This window comes from Plecotus auritus, assembly GCF_963455305.1.
Source record: "Plecotus auritus genome assembly, chromosome: 9".
NCBI classification, from domain to species: domain Eukaryota; kingdom Metazoa; phylum Chordata; class Mammalia; order Chiroptera; family Vespertilionidae; genus Plecotus; species Plecotus auritus.
Window position 1 is genome coordinate 59,821,484 of NC_137783.1, and position 18,622 is coordinate 59,840,105.

Genomic DNA, 18,622 nt, shown 5'->3' on the forward strand with positions numbered 1-18,622 from the left:
CCAACATGCCCTTAACTCTACGCAGTGCAGGTAGCCCAACATGCCCTCTCTTCTTGGCTGGGAAAAGCAGCCTTGGCCTTCCCACCCCGAGGAATGCTGCAGGCGGCTGTTTCCATGGGACCCTTTCCCTAGGATTTCGGCATCCGTTTCTCTGGGCTTTGCTTTTTTAACCCAGGCGCAGTGTTGACGAGGTCAGGGGTACAGTTGCAGTTCCCTGGCGCTTGATCCCAGGCCTTTGCCCTTTTGTTCCGGGATGGGAGAGCTACAGTGGGGCCTGCCGGCAGTCATCCATCCTCCTGGGCTTGGCTGGGCCTGACTGTGCACCCGCAGCACAAAAAGGCATTGTCAGGCCTCTCAGGAGATGCTGTTGCTCAGATTTCACAGGCTGGGTAAACAATGGCAGAGTTCACAGCTTCCTCTACAGAGCTGCCATCTCTCAGGCCTTGGCGTTGGCTCTGGAAGTGGAGAGGACTGGCATCAAATTTCCAGATTCAGTGGTTCGGGAGAGTTGGGTTCCTTGACTGAGCTGAGGGGTGCTGGGCTCACAAGGTTTCAAAGCAGCTCTGCATACCCAGGTAGCCTTGGGGCTGCCCAGCAACAGGTGCTGTCTGCCATTCTGGGGCCACTCTGCAGGCCTGTGTGGCCTGCTTTCTGGGAGGGTGGGAGCGGACATGCAACCCTGTGCACCATTTCAGCCTCCCTACAGGGTGATCATCTCTCCAGCCTGCTCGCCCGCCATCTGCTTCAGGGAGGCCTGGACTGGGGGCCGTGTCTGCATGGTGGCTGGCAATTGAGCCTAAAAATAGCATTGGTGCCTTTGGAAGTGCAACGGCAAAAGACAAAAGTGGAGATGAATTTGGGGATGTGACATGATTTTTGAAATTATTTGAATGTGCAGGTAAATGGGGTATCTTGAAAGCAAGTCCCAGATTTAGTGAAGCCACAGACGTTTTGTTCAGTTTGGAGCTAAAGGCTGGGATTCAGTCTGGACCAGCATTGTTTGGCCTGGCCTGTTCTAAAACCTTGGAGCGGCATCCGTAACCAGGGAGGTGTTAACATCAGGGTTGAAGGAGTGTGGCTGTCAGGCCAGCCTGAGCGTGCTGCCTGGGACCGAGCGGCCTGCCTGCCCCGGTCACAGCTTTGCTCCAGGGACCCGAGGCGTCTGTGGCCCTGGCTCACAGGGCTCAGGGCTGGACCTTGGTTCACATAGTCTTTATGCAGCAAGAGGAAAGCTTGGAACAGAGGAAAACATGAGAACTTTGGGGTGACCGTTGCTGCCCAACCTGGGGAAGCTCTGTGTTTTGGCGTCTCTCCTCCTGCGAGGCCACACGTTTTAAGGTGCACACAGCTTCAAGGGTACACTAGAGTGCAGGCGGTCACCGGAGCCTGTGGGGCCTCACGCGGCTGCTGGTGCCTGCTGGCCGGAGGGCCTGTGTGCTTGGCGGGTAGCGGAGCCTTCCAGGCTGGCCAGATGTTTTATGATCTGTATCCGCGGCTGCCTGTGGAGAGCCCCTGTTGCGCCATGTTGAGGAGGCTATTATCTGAAACCCTAACATGGGCCTCTTGGAGCCCCTCGCCTCCTGCCAGGGCAGAGTGGCCACAGATATCTACAGTATGCTCTGGGGACACTGTGGTAGCGTCTCACCGTGGCCTTGTCCTTCCGTGGTTTCTGCAGTCCCAGAACCAAGGGCAGAGTTCAGATGCAGAGGTGGGCTGTGCATCATGGTGCCTGCTCCAGTGGCACACAGTAGGACAGCTTCTCTCCACTCAAGAATGACACTGAAGCCACATTTTCCTTGCCTTTTGGTCCAGGGGCCACCTCTCCAGAATCCTTATGAGGCATATGTGTCCACCTGGCGCACATCTGTCTGCCTGGCACTGGGCCCACACTGTTCCCCATCCCTTTGTCCCAGACTCGGCTCTGCAGCCTGTTCCTGGCGAGTCTGCTCCATGGCAGAAAATCCAGGACTGTGCCCTGGCCAGTGTGGCTCAGTTGGGCATACTAGAGGCAACTGATCAATGTTTCTCTCTCACATCGATGTCTTTCTCCTTTCCTCCCTCCCTCCCTCCCTTCCTTCCTTCCTTTCTTCCTTCCCTTCTTCCTCTCCCATTCTCTCTCTCTCTCTCTCTCTCTCTTTTCATTTATCTCTCTTTCTCCCTCTCTTCTTCCTTCTCTAAAACCCCGATTGAGGATTAGCAACCAAGAACCAGCCAGGACTGTGACATGACCGCGCACTCTGGCCCGCCGCATCCTGTCCAGCTTCCTGCCCGGGACCTCTGCTCTGTCCCTCTGGGCCTCATTATTTTAAATGGAGGCCATGCCTCCCTCCTCACTGGCCACTCCTGATGCTCCACTGTATTAACCACAGAGCCACCCATCGGAGACACAGGTGTGGCTATGGGAAGCTGCTTTAATTTTGGTCATAGGAGGGAGTTTTCTCTGTTCTGTCTCAAACTCCTCACATACCCCTGAACTCCTGACTCCTGTAACCTGCTCTGCTCCCCCATCCCCCTGCAAAGCGTCCCTGGGACCCAGGACTGGATGGCCCAAGTGGCTTCCTGTCCGGAAACCAGCGGGTGTTTTCCTGCGTACCTAGTGCTCTGCAGGAGTCCGTGGCCTCTGGAGCTCTCACCCAGCCCTCTGCCCTGTGCCACCCCTCCCTCCCCTGGGAGACGCTGCCTGTGCCAGCTGCCCCTGCTTCCTGAGGTGTCTGCAGTGCTCCCTTCACCTGCCAGCTTGCTGCGTCTCCATGGTGGTGCCCAGGCTCTAGCTCCTAGGAGCAGGCCCCACTCACCCTAGAAAAGCCACTGAGCCTGCTCCTACGGGCGCTCTCGGCTCCTGGCCGACTGGCACTGGGCTTCCCTGGGGCCAGCTGCCAGGGAGAGCCGAGAGAAAGCCTGGAGTCCGAGTCCATCCTGTTCTCCCGCCGTCTTTGGCATTGACCATGAGCCTCACCTGCCCCCAGGCCTGCCCAGCACACTTGCCTTTTCAGGGCAAGCCCTTACCTTACTCCTGGTCCCAAAGGCTTTCCAAGGCGAATTTCTGTCGACTAAGCAATTTTTCTTCCAGGAACTTAATCTGAAGAACATAATGTGAGAGAGAGATGTATTACAATTTAAGCTTATAAATGTCCATCATAGAATCGTTTACTTTAAAGAACTGTCAGAAACACTTTTAGTAGCCAATCATAAGGTATCAAGTCACATATGAGAAACTTTTATCACATTTTTAAAAGCAGTTTAGAATCATTTAAAAAAATATGTTTTTATTGATTTTAGAGAGAAGGGAAGGGGGAGGGAGAGAGAGAGAAACATGGATGTGAGAGAGAAACATCAATTAGTTGCCTCCTGCATGCCTCCCAATTGGGGATGGAGCCCAGGCATGTGCCCCAACCTGGAATCAAACCGGTGACCTTTTCGTGTATGGGATGATGCTCAACCAAATGAGCCACACTGGCTAGGCCAGAATCATTTTTTGAAGAGAGCTTAATGAGAAAATGAGAGTAAACAAAAAGCAAGGTATGAAGCTACACGATCTTAACTCGCACATGTGCACATATGCCTCAGGAAGTGTCCACATGTTAGCAGTGCTTCTCTTAGGGTGAGGGAGACTGAGTACTTTGTTTCTCTGTTTTTCTCTCTCTATATATATTTATTTCCTCTACATATTTTTGCATTTTCTGTGTTATGTTAAAGATGACTCAGAGCAGAGTTCCAGTCCTCTGGGAAGCTGGTCTCGCCCAGCTGGGCCCGCCGCTCCTCTGCCTGGCCTTGTCCTGGGTACACAGTCCTCTTGTCGCGGGTGCCATGCAGCCTCTGCGCTCGAGGAGAGCACTCTGCATACTTCTTGATATAGCCCGAGTGCTTAGGAGTGTGCTGAGCTTGGCCCATGGTGTCTGTCTGTCACTAGAGAAATTTAAGTCAGCAGAGAAACATTGTTGCTAAGTTTAAACATTTCCCAAGTCCATCCATGCTGCAGAGAAGATTATAATAAAGCTTTTGGCTTCCTTTTCCCTTTCTGAGCATTTTATCTGTCAGACTGGTGCTAAAGTTGGTCATTGGACTTTAAGAAATGGACGCATTTTCATGTGGAAATCCCACCCCCTAATGGGATGGTGTTAGGAGGTGGAACCTTGTGGTGATGAGGCCGTAGGAATGGAGTGCCCACGTGGGGCATTAGGCACCTTGTAAGAGGCGGCCCCTGAGAGCCTGCTTGCTGCTCGGTCCCCTATGCGAGGACAAGAGAGGATGCTTCTAACCCGGAGGAGAGCTCTCCCCAGACACCAGAGCCGCCAGCACCTTGATATTCTAGAAATAAATGTTTGTTGTTTAGCCCACGCAGTATATCTTGTTATAGTAGCATAAACTGGCTAAGACATGTATGAACATGGTTTAACTATTTCAACTTAACCTTTATTTTTGAGAAAATTGTAGATTAGCCTGTATTTCTAAGAAATAATACAGAGATAGATTCTTTGTATTGGTTTGTACTCTTCGCCTAATTTCTCCCCCTAGTGACATTTGAAAAACTCTAGTACAGTATCGCAGCCAAGATGCTGACATGGATGCCGCCAAGAGGCGAATATTCCGTCACTACCAGGGTCCCTTATAGCCAAGCCCGTTTTCCTCTGACTCCCTCCGTAACCTCTGGCAACCACTCCCCTCTTCTCTATTAATATAGAACTGTCATTTCAAGAATGGTATGCAAAGTAAACATCATGCAAAATAAGATCTCACGTCCATAACCTTTTGGGGTATTTTCACGCAGCGCAGAACGCTGGGGGCTCCTCCAGGTTAGTGTGTTGAGTAGCCTGCTCCTCTTGCTGCCAGGCGTGCTCACACCAGGGAGCTCAGCTGCCCCCGTGCCCCGCAGCGCGTCTGCACTGTCCTCAGCTTGGCTGTGGTTTGCAGAGCTGCTGTGGACAGACGTGCGGGTTTCTGGGTGAACTGCGGTCTCCATTTCTCGGTGATGCAGGCGGAAGCTAGCTGTGCCTTGTAAGAGACTGCGCTGTACCACTTCCCATTCTCACCAGCGGCATCTGACTGGCCCGGCTCTGTCCTTGCAGGATTGGGTGTTGCCGCTGCCTGTGTTTTAGTGGTGGTGCTAGGTGCGGTGTGGCTCACTGTGCTGTGCCTGCGCATCTTCCTAATGGCTGTGGAAGGTGAACATCTGCTTGTGTGCTTATTTTATTTTTATATGCTTATTTGCCGCCTGTATATTCTTTTTGATTAACTGTCTCTGTACGTTTCTGCCCATTTTCAAATAGGGTTGTTTATTTTTTACTGTTGAGTTTTGAGAGTTCTTTATACTCAATACTAGTTAGTCCTTTGCTCAATTTGTGGTTTGCAAGCAGTTTCTCCCAGTCTGTGGCTCGACTTTTTATCCTATTCATGTGGGTATTTACAGAGCAAAACATGTTAATTTGCTTACATCAAATGTATTAACTTTTCCTTTCATGGATGGCCCTTTTGGTGTCAAGCCTAAAAATTCTTTGTTACTCCTAGATCCCAAAGATTTTTCCCCTGTCTTTTTTCTAAACGTTTTCTAGTTTCTATTTTACGTTTGGGTTTGTGGTTCATTTTGACTTGATTTGTGTCAAGTGCATGAGGCCTGTTTGTTGGGTGTGTCTCCCCTGCCACATGTCCCCTCGTTAACGCTGTACTGCCTTGCAGATCTCTATGTGTGCGCCGTGCTCCTGTGCTGCGTGGGCATCCTCAGCGTGTTGCTCTTCACCCTCGCCATCGCCTGGCAGTCTGTGCTCAGCAAGAGGAAACCCAGAGGTAAGAGGGCCGTCCTGTCTGGAACGGGAGCACAAGCCAAGCAGACGCGGGAGGGCGCTGGGCTAGGAGCCACCTGGGCTGAGAAAGGCGTCCTGAGGCAGGAATTACTTCCCTGTGCTTGGACAGCCAGGTGAGTGCGCCGTGTCCCCCTTGTGCTCTGCTGAAACCAGCTGTGACCACGGGTGACATCCTCTAAGCCCTCCTTTCCCTCAGATCCCCTCGGTCCTGGGTAAGGCCCTTACCTCTATCACTCTCCCAGAAGGGGCTGCGCATCAGACGAGCCTGGGTTTGATTTGGGCTCTGCCACTTAAGGCTGAGTTTCAGAAACTCCTTAACCATCTGAACTTCAGCTTCCTCACCCTGCAATGAAATGGGATTGGCACCACCTTCCTTAGACTGGGTGTTGTAGGTTCATAATTTAAGCTCAGTGCCCGGTGCTGGCTGGCAGGGGGGTTAGGAAGACCCTTCCCCTCCCCGCACCCAGCCTGCGTGTTCCCTCTTCTTGTTGGTGTCCCTGTTACCCTGGGCTGTCCTCAGCCTCCTCCCACTTGGCTATCTTCTTGGTGACTCTGTCTTCCTCTGGGTGCTGCCTGCTGTCTGCCTGCAGCCCCTCCCTGAGCCGATGTCACATTTCCAGCAGCTTCTGTAGTCTCCTCTGAGACACCCTCCTGCAGCCCCTGCAGAATTTCTGAAACAGATGGGGACACTGAGCTCCCAGGGATGAGCCGGGTAAGGGCTGGGCTCGCACATTAGACCACTTTGGTTCAAATGGCAATTCTTCACTTACCAGCTGATGACTCACCCGCTGTGCCTCACCTTCCCATCTAAGTAATGAGCAACCAGTAGCATACCAGTCTCAGGGTGGCTTCCGCATTCAGTTAAAAACAAACTAAAGCCCTTAGCACCCCTGGCTCCTTGTAAGTGTCCTTGTTTGTGATGGCCCATAGCTGTAGTTATACTTAACTAGAGGCCTGGTGCATGAAATTTGTGCATGGGAGGGGGGGCGGTTCCCTCAGCCCAGCCTTCACCCTCTCCAATCCGGGACCTCTTGGGGGATGTCCTTAGGATTGGGCCTAAACCGGCAATCAGACATCCCTCTCACAATCTGGGACCACTGGCTCCTAACTGCTCACCTGCCTGCCTGCTTGATCACCCCTAACTTCCTCCCTGCTGGCCTGGTCACCCCCAACTGCCCCTCCCCGCGCTGGTCTGGTTGCCCCTAACTGCCGCCCCCACTGGCCTGGTTGCCCCTACTGTCCCCCCGCCAGCCTGGTCGTCCCTTACTGCCCCCCATGCCAGTCTGGTTGCCCCCAATTGCCCCCCCCCACCAGCCTGGTTGCCCCTCACTGCCCCCCCCTGCTGGCCTGGTCACCCCTCACTGCCCCCCCCCCCCCCGCCGGCCTGGTCGCCCCCAACTGCCCCCCCTGTGGGCCTGGTCACCCCACGCAGCCTGCTGCTCAGTGGTTTGGTCACCCCTCACTAACCCCCCCTGCTAGCTTGGTCACCTGCAGCTGCCCCCCCTGCAGGCCTGGTCACCCCACGCAACCTGCTGCTCAGTCGTTTGGTTGCCCCTCACTAACCCCCGTGCTGGTCTAGTCGCCCCACGCAGCCTATTGGGTCGTCTGTTCGGTTGCGATGGTCACTTAGGCTTTTATTATTATAGATTACTGGTAGTTTAGGTCATGAAGTTGGGAGGTGTTAGATTTGGAGGTCACGGCTGAAGGGCGCACTCTAAGAGGGAGACTGAGCAGCATTTCCCGAGAGGACGCTCCTGAGAGGTGTAAGCAGGGCTGAGGGGACCCAGAGGGAGGCAAGCACCAACTAGCGCCTGTGGGAACCCGTTTCCACCCCAGACCTTAGGGGACAAGGGAAGAGAGGTCCCTGGAACTTGTAGTAACTGCGGCTGTGGGAGAAGGGTCATCAGCAGGAGCCTTAGAAGAGGGACTCAGGCCATGTGGGACCTGGAAGCAGCAGGGTGGGGCCAAGAGCACACCTCCTCCGCCTGCCCACCCTGTTCTGCTCCTGCAGATGCCTTGGTCCCGCCAACCCGAATCCATAGGGCAGTGCCTGGCAGGCATCCCAGGGCTGGACAAGGTGGAGGAGGGGGACAGGGTCCCCGTCAGGGTGCTGACACTCCCAACACACCGAGCACCTGCAGGGGGAATGAGGGCTGGAGCCAGAGCCTCCTCCCAGCTGGAGCCCTTCCCCAGGCGCAGTGTGCCTGCACTGGCTCCGAGAACTTTCCTCGTGGCATCTGCCCACCTCATCTGCAGGTCCCGAGCTCCCACCCGCTCTAACCCTGGACCCTCCTGGGAGCTCGTGGCCTGTGGAACACTGCCTGCCCTTCGGGAGCACTGCCTGCCCTTCGGGAGCACTGCCTGCCCTTCGGGAGCACAGTGTGACAGGCAGGGCCGTGCATCTCCTCTGCTCTCCTGGCACTTGGCTCGTGGCAGCTGCTCATCAAATGCGGGACAAGTGGGCCTGTTGTCCAGCTGCTGGGCTCTGGCTGCGTGAGTTTGGAAGCTACAGAGGCAGTCCCAAGTCTGCTTTGCTCTAGGACACCTCCGCCTGTGCTCAGGGCATGAGAGCGTCGGCTGGGCAGTGTCCAAAAGCCTACTGAGCTGTGGAGAGCTTTGCCTGGGCATCTGGGGCCAGACCCCGCCGCTCCTTCTGATTCCCAGGTAATCCTCACCACCAGTCCATGCCCCATCGCTCCCATTGGACAGACAGCCGAGGATTTTGATCAAGTCTTGTAATAGGGAGTGCCCAAGCCCCAGCCCCGCCTGCTCCCCAGCCTCGCCTGCTCCCCAGCCTCACACATTTCTATTCAAAAAATGCCTCAGCCATCTGGAGCTCACCTGCCCAGGTGTTTTCCTTCAGGCTTCATGGTGGCTGGCTCTGAGGTCCTTCCCAAATAGCACTTCACAGCTCCTGCAGCTCCTTGGGGCTCGGCTTTGGTTTGGTGCTGCTGCTGACAGCAGGCTGGCATCCTGTCGCCCAGGCTGGCATCCTGTCGCCCAGGCTGGCATCCTGTCGCCTAGGCTGGCATTAGGAGCCAGGCCCTAGGTCCCAGCCACATAGTGGGATCATAGATGGGACTGTGACTGGGCCCCTGTGAGCCCCCACCCAGGCCCTAGGTCCCAGTCACATGATGGGATCACAGACAGGACCTTGTCTGGGGCCCTGTGAGCCCCCGCCCAGGCCCCTCAGAGCAGCATGGCCCCAGCCCTCAGGAGCAGGCTGTCCACCTGGGCACCTGCTCAAATGCAGGTCCTGACTCAGAGCCTCTGGACAGGCCCAAGAATCTGCATTTCTAACGGGGTCTCAGGTGGCACCACCACTGCTGGCAGGAGGCTACTTGCAGCAGCAAGAACTCAGAACCAGCCGAAACCGGTTTGGCTCAGTGGATAGAGCGTCAGCCTGCGGACTGAGGTGTCCCGGGTTCGATTCCGGTCGGGGGCATGTACCTTGGTTGCGGGCACATCCTCAGTGGGAGGTGTGCAGGAGGCAGCTGATCGATGTCTCTCTCTCATCGATGTTTCTAGCTCTCTATCCCTCTCCCTTCCTCTCTGTAAAAAATCAATAAAATATATTTAAAAAAAAAAAAAAAGAACTCAGAACCAGTTCTTCTTACCTCTTTGCCGCCTAGCTCCCCTTTGCAGCAAATATATTGAGATAATCCCATTACTGTTTTGAAGTGAAATTCATAGACAAAATATGCTACCTGTAGCCACAAAAATCAATTTGATGTTCTAACTATCACATAAAGGAGAAATAAATGAAACATCATTTATAGCACAATAAAACAGATTTTAGTATTGCACCTCTTCCTTTGAATGTTTGAATTTTAGAAAAGGCAATATTTCTTTATGAAATCATTTTACATATTCATATTTACATATATTATGTTTACATGTAGTATACATACATGATATATGTTGAGTGTCTATACAGTCATGTGCTGCATCATGATGTTTTGTTCAACAACATACCACATATATTATGATGGTCCCATTCTATCTAATAAAGAGGGAATATGCTAATTAACCATCACTCCATCATAAAGATGGCTGTACCCATAGCTGAGGCCAAGTTCCCATAAGGAGCCTTAATGAGTAATCAGCAGGGACCTGAGTCTACGCCCTTCCCCACCCCCATGGGGCTTGACAGGGGACCTCAGGCCATGTCCCCCACCCGGCAGGGCTTGACAGGGGACTTCAGGCCACGCCCCTCACCCCAGCCCCAGGCCAGGGGACCTCAGGTCGTGCCCCCCACCAGATGGGGCTTGACAGGGGACTTCAGGCCATGCCCCCCTGCTTCAGCACTGGGCCAGGGGACCTGAGGCTGCGCCCTCCTGCCTGGCTGGGCTTGACAGGGGACCTCAGGCCATGCCCCCCACCCAGTGGGGCTTGACAGGGGACCTCAAGGTACACCCCCAGTGCTGGGTCATGGGAACTCAGGCCGCGCCCTTGCCCAGTGGGGCTTGACTGGGGACCTGATGCTGTGCCCCCCCTGCCTGGCGGGGCTTGACAGGGGACCTCAGGCCATGCCCCCCACCCAGCGGGGCTTGACAGGGGATCTCAGGCCATGTCCCCCACCTGGCGGGGCTTGACGGAGGACCTTAAGGCACACCCCCACCCTGGTCTGGGCTGGGGGACCTCAGGCCACGCTCCCCATCCTGGCACCAGGCCAGGGGACCTGAGGCTATGCCCCCTGCCTGGCAGGGCTTGACAAGGGTGGGACTGGCCAGGTCTGGATCTAGCCCAATGGGGGGGGGGTGGTAGAGTCTGGGTCTCATGCGATTTTGAGGTGTGTGTGGGTGGTCAGGTACTTGACTCTGGGTCCTGTGGTGAGCCCCAGACTCTGACAGGAGGAAGGTTTTCATATACATTTTACTAATTTTCTTTCATCTCTGACACTTCTTTTACAGAGAAAGGGCAATTAGCAATATTAAATTATTTCCTCTAATTAATCCCCTTTTAATGTGCACGAATTTCGTGCACTGGGTCACTAGTGAGATTATAATGGAGCTGAAAAATTCTTTTCACTTAGTGACATCATAACTGTTGTGATGTTGTAGTGCAACACTTTACCCATGTGTCTGTGGTGATGCTGCTGTAACAAACCCACTTTGCTCCAGTCGTAGGGAAGTACAGCACATATGCAGTACATACACTTGATAATGAAGTACGTGACTGTGCTAGTGTCAGGATACTCCACCTATTACCGTTATTTTAGAGTGCACGCCTGCTTACCAAGTCTGCTGTGAAACAGTGTGGTATCACGCCGGCAGCAGCCTCGTCCATCTCATGTTTAACGTGTCTTCTGATTGCACCATTGTCTCTCGCGCTTGTGGTGCTGTATAAATGCAGTGTAGCCTAAGTGTACAGGACTTGTGAAGTCTCCAGCAGTGGGCAGTCATGACCTGGCCTTGGCACTCACCCTCACTCGCTGACTCACTGCAGAGCAGCCCCCAGGCCTGCCAGCTCCCGTTTATGGTGAGTGCCCTACACAGGTGTTCCACTTTATCTTGTATACCATATTCTACTGTGCCTTCTCCATGCTCAGATACACAAGTATTTACTCCTGTGTTACAGTTGCCTATGGAATTCAATATAGTAACATGCTGTCCCAGTTTGTAGCCCAGGAGCCATAGGCTATAGCCTCGGTGTGGAGTAGGCTGGACCATCTAGGCTTGTGCAAGTGCACTCTATGATGTTCACACAAGGATTAAATTGCCTAATGACACATTTCTTAGAATACGACCCTGTTGTTAAGCAACACATGACTATATATTACATTTATATTACTTTATATTTACATGTATTGTATTTTCTTATACTAGAGGCCTGGTGCATGAAAATTCATGCACTGGAGGGGAGGTCCCTCAGCCCAGCCTGCCCCCTCTCTCAGTCCAGGAGCCCTCAGGGGTGGGAGGCAACCCGGTGATCAGGGGAAGACGGTGTCCCATCACACCTTTCCTGCTGCCACTGCTGGCAGTGCAAGCCTCAGCTGGCCCTGGTTACCTGAGCCTTGGATGGCCCTTGGCAGTTGGGGCACTGAGGGGCCTGGGGGACTCCAGTCAGGTGAGTGGAGTGACCGGGCCCACCTGGGGGCAGGCCCAACAGGGTTGAGGAAACTGGGCACCACCATCTTTGAGGGCGTGGCAGTCAATTAGCATATCCCCTCCTTATTGGCTGTAGGCGCCGTCATCTTTGAGGGTGGGGCATTCAATTAGCTTATTCCCTCCTTATTAGATAGGATATATTTATATATATATTTGAAATAATGACTAAATAAGTATATATATATTCAAAGACTCAATATGCATGTGACAGGGACAAGTGTGGACTGACACAGGTGTGCCTTAAAGTGCGGGAGTGGCTCTGCTCATAATGATGAGATTCTAAAATCCCAACTGTTGCTAAAGTTTCAAATAAAATGCATTCTCTTTGCCTGATTTTAGCATTCCTTAAACATTTGTTATATTTAAATGAGGCAAACACATACCCGTGTTTATATGTGAATGGATCCAGGTCCCAGGCTCTGATGATCAGCTGTTTTCTCTGCATGGACGTTGGGAGAGCCACCCAGAGTCCTGTGGACTGTTGTATATTGCTGCGTGTCCAGCAGGCCTGCTCTCTGCCACCTAGTTGCCAGGCACTGTCCTTGGTCAGGGTGATAGCGGGGTGATAGTCAGACACATCCGCAGAGCTCCAGTTGCCCTCAGGGGCAGGACCACTCCCTTGGGCTTGGAGCAGCCGTTGCCCAGGTCTCAGGCTCTGTCCCTTGAGTTGGAGGAAGCTAGTCCTCCAGGGGCCCTGGGACAGGCCCCGTGGAGGTCTGCTCTCGTCCTAATTCTTTGTCTGCCATGTAAGTCGTTTTGTTAGGTCCCTTTCACATCGGAGAAGTAGGGCATGCAGAGGCAGGTGAACTGTTCAGACATTGCACAGAAACCCAAGCCGACCCCTTCCAGCTCCGAACCTCTGCGGGACCTCCACAGAAGCTGTCCCCAGAGCCCCGTTGCCACTGCAGCGGCTTCGGGAGGGCACAGTCACCTTAGGCTGCCCAAGAAGGTAGCCCTGGCTCAGACTCCGTGGTGTTTCAGCAGCAAGTTGGTGGGTAGATTTGCAGTGAGGAGCCCAGAGCCTCCATTGAGGATTACAGGGCCCTTGGAAACCCGTTTTCTCCATGAAATTTAAGAACAAAAATTATCTGAATAGATGGAGGGGACCTGATAAGTATGACTTTGTTTTCATTGGTTCTGAAGATGCAGACAGACGATGTGTATGATGATGGTCTTGTCACTGAGTGAGCTCTTCCCCGAGCACATACAGTGCTAATCCCCAGCATCTCTGCTGAGTAACAGACCGTCCCAAACACGGTGGCTTTCAATGTTTACTTCCTCAAGATTCTGCAGTCGGGCTGGGCTCAGTGAGGCATTTCTGCTGGGAGTCACCTGGGGTTTTCACGTGGCCTCTGTCATCTGGAGTTGACTGGGACTGGAGGTCCAGGAGGGTGCCGCTCTCAGCCCTGGGTCCCACCTCTGGCAGCAGGGCCCATGCCATTTCCCCTCCCACCCTCCACCTCTCTCTCTCTGTTCTGTCTCTCTCTCCTTCCCCTTCCCCTCTCGTCTCACCAGCAGGGTGGGTGGCCAGGCCACCCTATTGGGGACTCTGGGCTTCAAGTGCATGCCTAGACCAGACACTGTCATGGTGGTCACTCTGCCACATTCTGTTGGTAAAGCACGTCATGAGGGCGTCCCAGACTTGGAAAGGGAGGTGACTCCACTTCTTTGTGGGAAGAGTGGCAAAGAATTTGTGGTCATCGTAAACCACCACACAAGGAAAACTGGACTGCTGTCTGTTCCCCCCGACAGACCCAGGGGGAGCAAGGGCAGCGCCCAGCTCGGGGGTGAGTCAGGCATGCACTCCAGGTGCTGGGCTCTGAGACTGGAGGTGCTCAGGGAGCACCACACCGATTGTGCCCAGGCCCAGATGCAAAGTAGTGGGGAGGGCGTGGCACCAATTCCAAAGCAGCAGATTCCAGCAGCTCCCAGAGCAAGGGCAGGACCAGGGCACCTCTCTTGGGTTGGGCCGCACCCAGAGGCTGCTGCCTTTATTGGTTAGCAGCAGATGGTCCTTCCTGGCTCTCAGTGGGCAGTCATGCATCTGTGGGCCAAACCACGTGTCCAAATAAAACGCAACAGCACCCTTATAACTCAAATATAGCACCCTCTTACACGTGATGCATCATGACAAATGTGCATCATCCTGATGAGAACTATTAATATGCAGAAGTGCTTAGAGCAGTGCTTGGCGTGTGGAGGCCCAGTCCCCTGCTGTAGTGATGGTGTCGGAGTTTTCCGTGCAAGGGCGGGTGCGGGCCTTCTCCATGCTGGCCACCGGGACACCAGCCACAGTGCTTGCAGCTTTCCAGGCATGGAAAACAGAGGTGAGTCCAGCACCTGCTCCCCTACCCTCAGCGATGTCTGTCTGAAAAAAGGCATCTGAGTCGCTGTCCCCTCCCCTGCTGCCATGGCCCGTGGGACCCTAAGGTAAGCAAAGCCACCCTGGAAGCCATGTATGGGGGCCAGCTCCCTTCTCCTCGGCCTCCCTGCTGTTCCGCCCTCAGCCCCAACCTTGCTTGCCTTCTTTTCTGGGGGCACTCACTGTTCCCGGGAGCTGGGGCCAATGCACCCTTTGTTACTGGCCAAGCACTAAGATGCTCCCTCCTCCCCCCAAGCTGCAACTCCTGTCCTTCCCTGCTCGTTGTTAGTGCTGGGGCCTGGAACTCCGAGTCACCGCGGAGAGCACCAGCCTGGCGGCCCCGTAGTCACTCACGCACGCTGGCTTCCAAGGCCTGTGCTTCTTGGGAAATGCGTCTGGCCCACTGCGTTGGCCCCAGCCATCTGCCCACCTCCTCTACCTGAGCTTTTAGGATGACAGGTTGGAGGCCCACCAGAACCACAGAGGGAGCAGCCTCAGCCCTTTGTCCCCAAGGTCCCTGCTCACGGGGACTTGTCACTGGTGCCTGCTGGGCCCCTGCTCACCTGCTCCTGCTGCTCTGTGTGGCCATGGGGTCCAAGGGCCCGTGGCCCGTTCTCTCGGCTACAGGAAAGGGGCTGAGCTGTGTCCCACTGCCAGGCGGCACGGGGTGGCTGTGGACGAGGAGGAGCAGGGGCAACCCTGGGCCTGGGGAGGACGGAGGGCTCAGCAGCCTGGTGTGGAGACACCGAGCCACCCGAGCACGAGTCCTCCCAGGGCTCCCAAGAAGGCTTGCTGGCTCCAGGTGCTGGCGCTGCTGCTGTCCCTCCCCATGGGGGCTCGTGGTCTCCAGGAGCCGAGCAAGGACAGCGCGGGGCCTTAGCCTGACTCACTCACGAAGTCCCGGCGCGTGTCCCACTGTCAGATGGGAGGAGAGTCCTCTCCCCTCACAGAGCTGTTGGGGACACATTTCCCATGAGGTGGCCGGGCCCGCATGTGGGCAGCTCCAGGGAGCACCTTCTTCCTGGGCTGTTCACCTCCAGGTCGCTTCGCCCACCAGACTCGTGAGGACTGCGGGGCCTGCCTCCCCCACTGCTAGGGCCAACGGCATGTCCCCAGTGAGCCCTGTATGTAACAGGACATTTTTTAGCAGTCACATTTAAAAGGGTATAGAGGAACAGGGGGAATTAACTTTAATTTATTTTATTTAATGTGATGTGTCCAAAATGCCATTTCAGTGAATGACAATATGAAGGTTCCGAGTGACAAGGCTGAGTCATGTGGCCTCACAGGTCAGCACGTCTCGTGTGGACCAGTCCCATTTCCAGGGCCTGGCCGCCTCCTGGGGCTCACGACTCCAGAGAGACACCCCCATGCACTGGTGCTCCTCACTGTGGGGCCGCGGCCCTACGGGCTCCTCATACTGTGAACCAGAGGCAAAAGCTTACTCCTCCTCAGCTTTCCACTTGGGGACCCAGAGAGCTGGCCGACCAGCCGCCTGGCCACTGTGCTGCCTGGAGGCGTTCCCGAGACAGGCTGCCTCCCAAAGGGACTGGGCTCCTGCGCATGGCATGGGAGGAGCCCACTACTGGGCAAAGGGAAGGGCTGGCAGGAAGGCACGTTCTGGCTGCAGGGCTCCTGCCTGTGCTGATGCCGAGGAGGTTGGGAATGCAAACGCCAGGGCCTGTGCAGGGCTGCCAGGTGCTCCCATGAGTTCAGGGTCACCCACAGTATCATCATCTAGGGGTCACTGAAGGGCCTGGGGGTCTGCAGAGGATGCAGCGGGTTGGAGGGAATGATATGGGAAGGTCAGTCACTATGTGAGGCCCCAACACAGCTGCAGGTCTGATAGGATGGGGTGGGCACGACTGCCGTCACCCTAAATCATCCACTGGGGTGGTGAGGTCAGGGATAGGCCCAGGTGGGGATGAGAAAGCTTTCAAGCCTGGACTTGTCACTTGGGAGGTGTGGCCATGAGGTGGTGGCTGGGAGCAGTGTGGCCACAGTGGAGAAAGGGCGGCCCAGGCCTGGTTCTCACAGCCGTCTCCCCTGTCGGGGAGGTGAGAACAACAGCCCTTCCTTTAGAGCAGTGGTCGGCAAACTCATTAGTCAACAGAGCCAAATATCAACAGTACAACCATTGAAATTTCTCTTGAGAGCCAAATTTTTTAAACTTAAACTTCTTCTAACGCCACTTCTTCAAAATAGACTCGCCCAGGCCGTGGTATTTTGTGGAAGAGCCACACTCAAGGGGCCAAAGAGCCGCATATGGCTCGCGAGCCGCAGTTTGCCGACCATGGCTTTAGAGTCCTCAAAGTCTGCAGATCACACTTAATGGACTGCACCTGGCACTTTCGTTTCTGTGGGGAGCGCAGGCCTTGCTGGGCACTGGGCCTCGGAGTCCAGTGCGCGAGGCCACAGTGAGCGACACTCTGGGATCTCTGCGGGGTCTCACTCCCCCTCCCCAGGGGCTTCCCAGGACCACCTCCCACAGAGACTGTTTGCACTGGAATCTGCCTACAGGCTCTGCTTCTGGGGGAGCCCAAGCTCAGGCGGTTACCCCAGGGGTGCAGCCAGCACTGAGTATGCTCTGCTCACCTAGGGGCCAGGTGGGTGAGATCTAGTTCTCAGATGCCTGAGGTCCCGCCTTTGGGTTCAGGATCACATTTGGCCCCTGAAGCAGTTTTTTTTCATTAAAGGGACACAGGCCCCCATTCACCTGGTTGCAGCCTCATAAGCAAGTGCGGGGGAGGTGCGGGGCTCACGGAGCCCCTCTGCTGCCCCTGCTCCCTGGCTTCCTGGGCTCCAGGCTGCTCACCTCATTGCCACTGCGGCTGGAGTGGACTCCCAGAGACACAGGCCAGCCAGTGCGCCCTGTTCAGTAGGGCCCAGTCCTGGCTCCTCCCTCTCCGGCTGTGGCCAATGGCAGCGTTTATCCTGTGACTCAGTTTCTTCACCTGCAGGAGCCCTGCCACCTGCTGCCCAGACTCGCTGAGAACAGCGCAGAGTAGTTACAAGAGGGCTCTGCCCTCCCGCGTGCTGGTGCTCAGGCTGCCAGTGCAAAGCTTTGGGTGGCCGCCTGCCTTCTGCCTGTGGTCTGGCCTCTGTGCACCTTTCTTTCCTCCTCTCTTCTTCTAAGGACACCAGTTTTGGTGGATTAGGGCCCGTCCTCATGACCTCATTTTAACTTAATCACATTTTTAAAGGCCCTTGTAGCTCTGAGGTACGAATTATGCAAGCGCATAGCTCAGCCCCTAACACTAGGTGTGCAACCTTGGGCAAGGTCGTTAACCTCTCTGTGCCTCAGTCCTACTGTAAAACAGATGTAATGACAAAGTCACTGTGAAGATTAGAGTACAAAGTGTGGTCTCAAACACTTTTGCGCACATCATTCCCAAATCATTTCAAAGCTATGCACCCTTGAATGTGTTTTGTTGACAAATATAAATTGTTGCAAAGGTTGTAATTCCCACAGCATCACAAATATTGACATCTTAAAATGAAATGGTTAAATCTCTCTTTTACATCTACATGTCATGAATTTAGTAACTACCTCTGTTGACTTAAAAAAGCTCCATAAATAAATTTTAGCTTTCAGGAATTTTATGTGTGTTCTCCCGCCCCCGCCCCGACCCTCTGAGCTTTTATTTTCAATCACTTACCTAACAAAACTTTATCCTGCTTTTTAGTACATTATTGTTTTGAAAATCCTTTATTGATTTCCATATTATACTTCTGTAAGATAATATGTATAAAAATTTAAATTAAAATTTTCATTTCCTTATTTCATAAGTCTCTAGGTTTTAATTTTTTTCTGGATTAAGTTATCAATATTGCACAATTAGTAATATTTGGAAATGACTGTAAAATTAATCAAAACCACATAAATACAAAATTTAGATAAATAATTAATAATCACAAGAAGTAAAACTTTATTAGAAATGGATTTTATTGAAATGGATTTTTACTTTACTTCACATGCCCTTGTATAAATTTGGTTAGTGATAGACTTTAGCATCAATTTTATTCCTGTTTTTAATAGCTGTAAGCTCTGAAATGCCTCGCTCAATATGAACAGAGGCCGAGATGGACCAAATTTTCTGATGCCACTCAATACAACTGCTTCCCAGTTATAAGTCAAAGTCATATAATAATTTATCATCGAAAATGACTTAATACTCCACCAGCTGACAACTGGCTTAGGTCATCATTCATTCAATCCTTGTTGAAAGCAAAATATTGGAAACCTCTCTTCCCCGCGCCCCCCCCCCCCCCCCCCCCGGTGAAAGATTTAGTGGCCCCGTCATTCGTCATTCACCTTCTCAACACTGGCATCAATATTTCAAATCATCTCT

The 18,622-nt window shown here is 53.7% G+C and overlaps 1 protein-coding gene across 7 annotated transcripts in view; it reads left to right on the forward strand.

Moving 5' to 3' along the window:
• VSTM4 (V-set and transmembrane domain containing 4) overlaps positions 1-18,622 on the forward strand; it is a 105,306-nt gene that overhangs the window by 29,535 nt on the left and 57,149 nt on the right. For 5 of the 7 annotated variants that reach the window (XM_080640105.1, XM_080640100.1, XM_080640101.1 and 2 more), the window contains one exon: positions 5,674-5,781. In XM_080640105.1, coding sequence (XP_080496231.1) covers positions 5,674-5,781 — 108 coding nt within the window. Of the gene's footprint in view, positions 1-5,673; positions 5,782-8,338; positions 8,463-9,109; positions 9,378-18,622 lie in introns of those variants that run through there. The other 2 variants (XM_080640102.1, XM_080640104.1) reach the window with 2 other exon arrangements.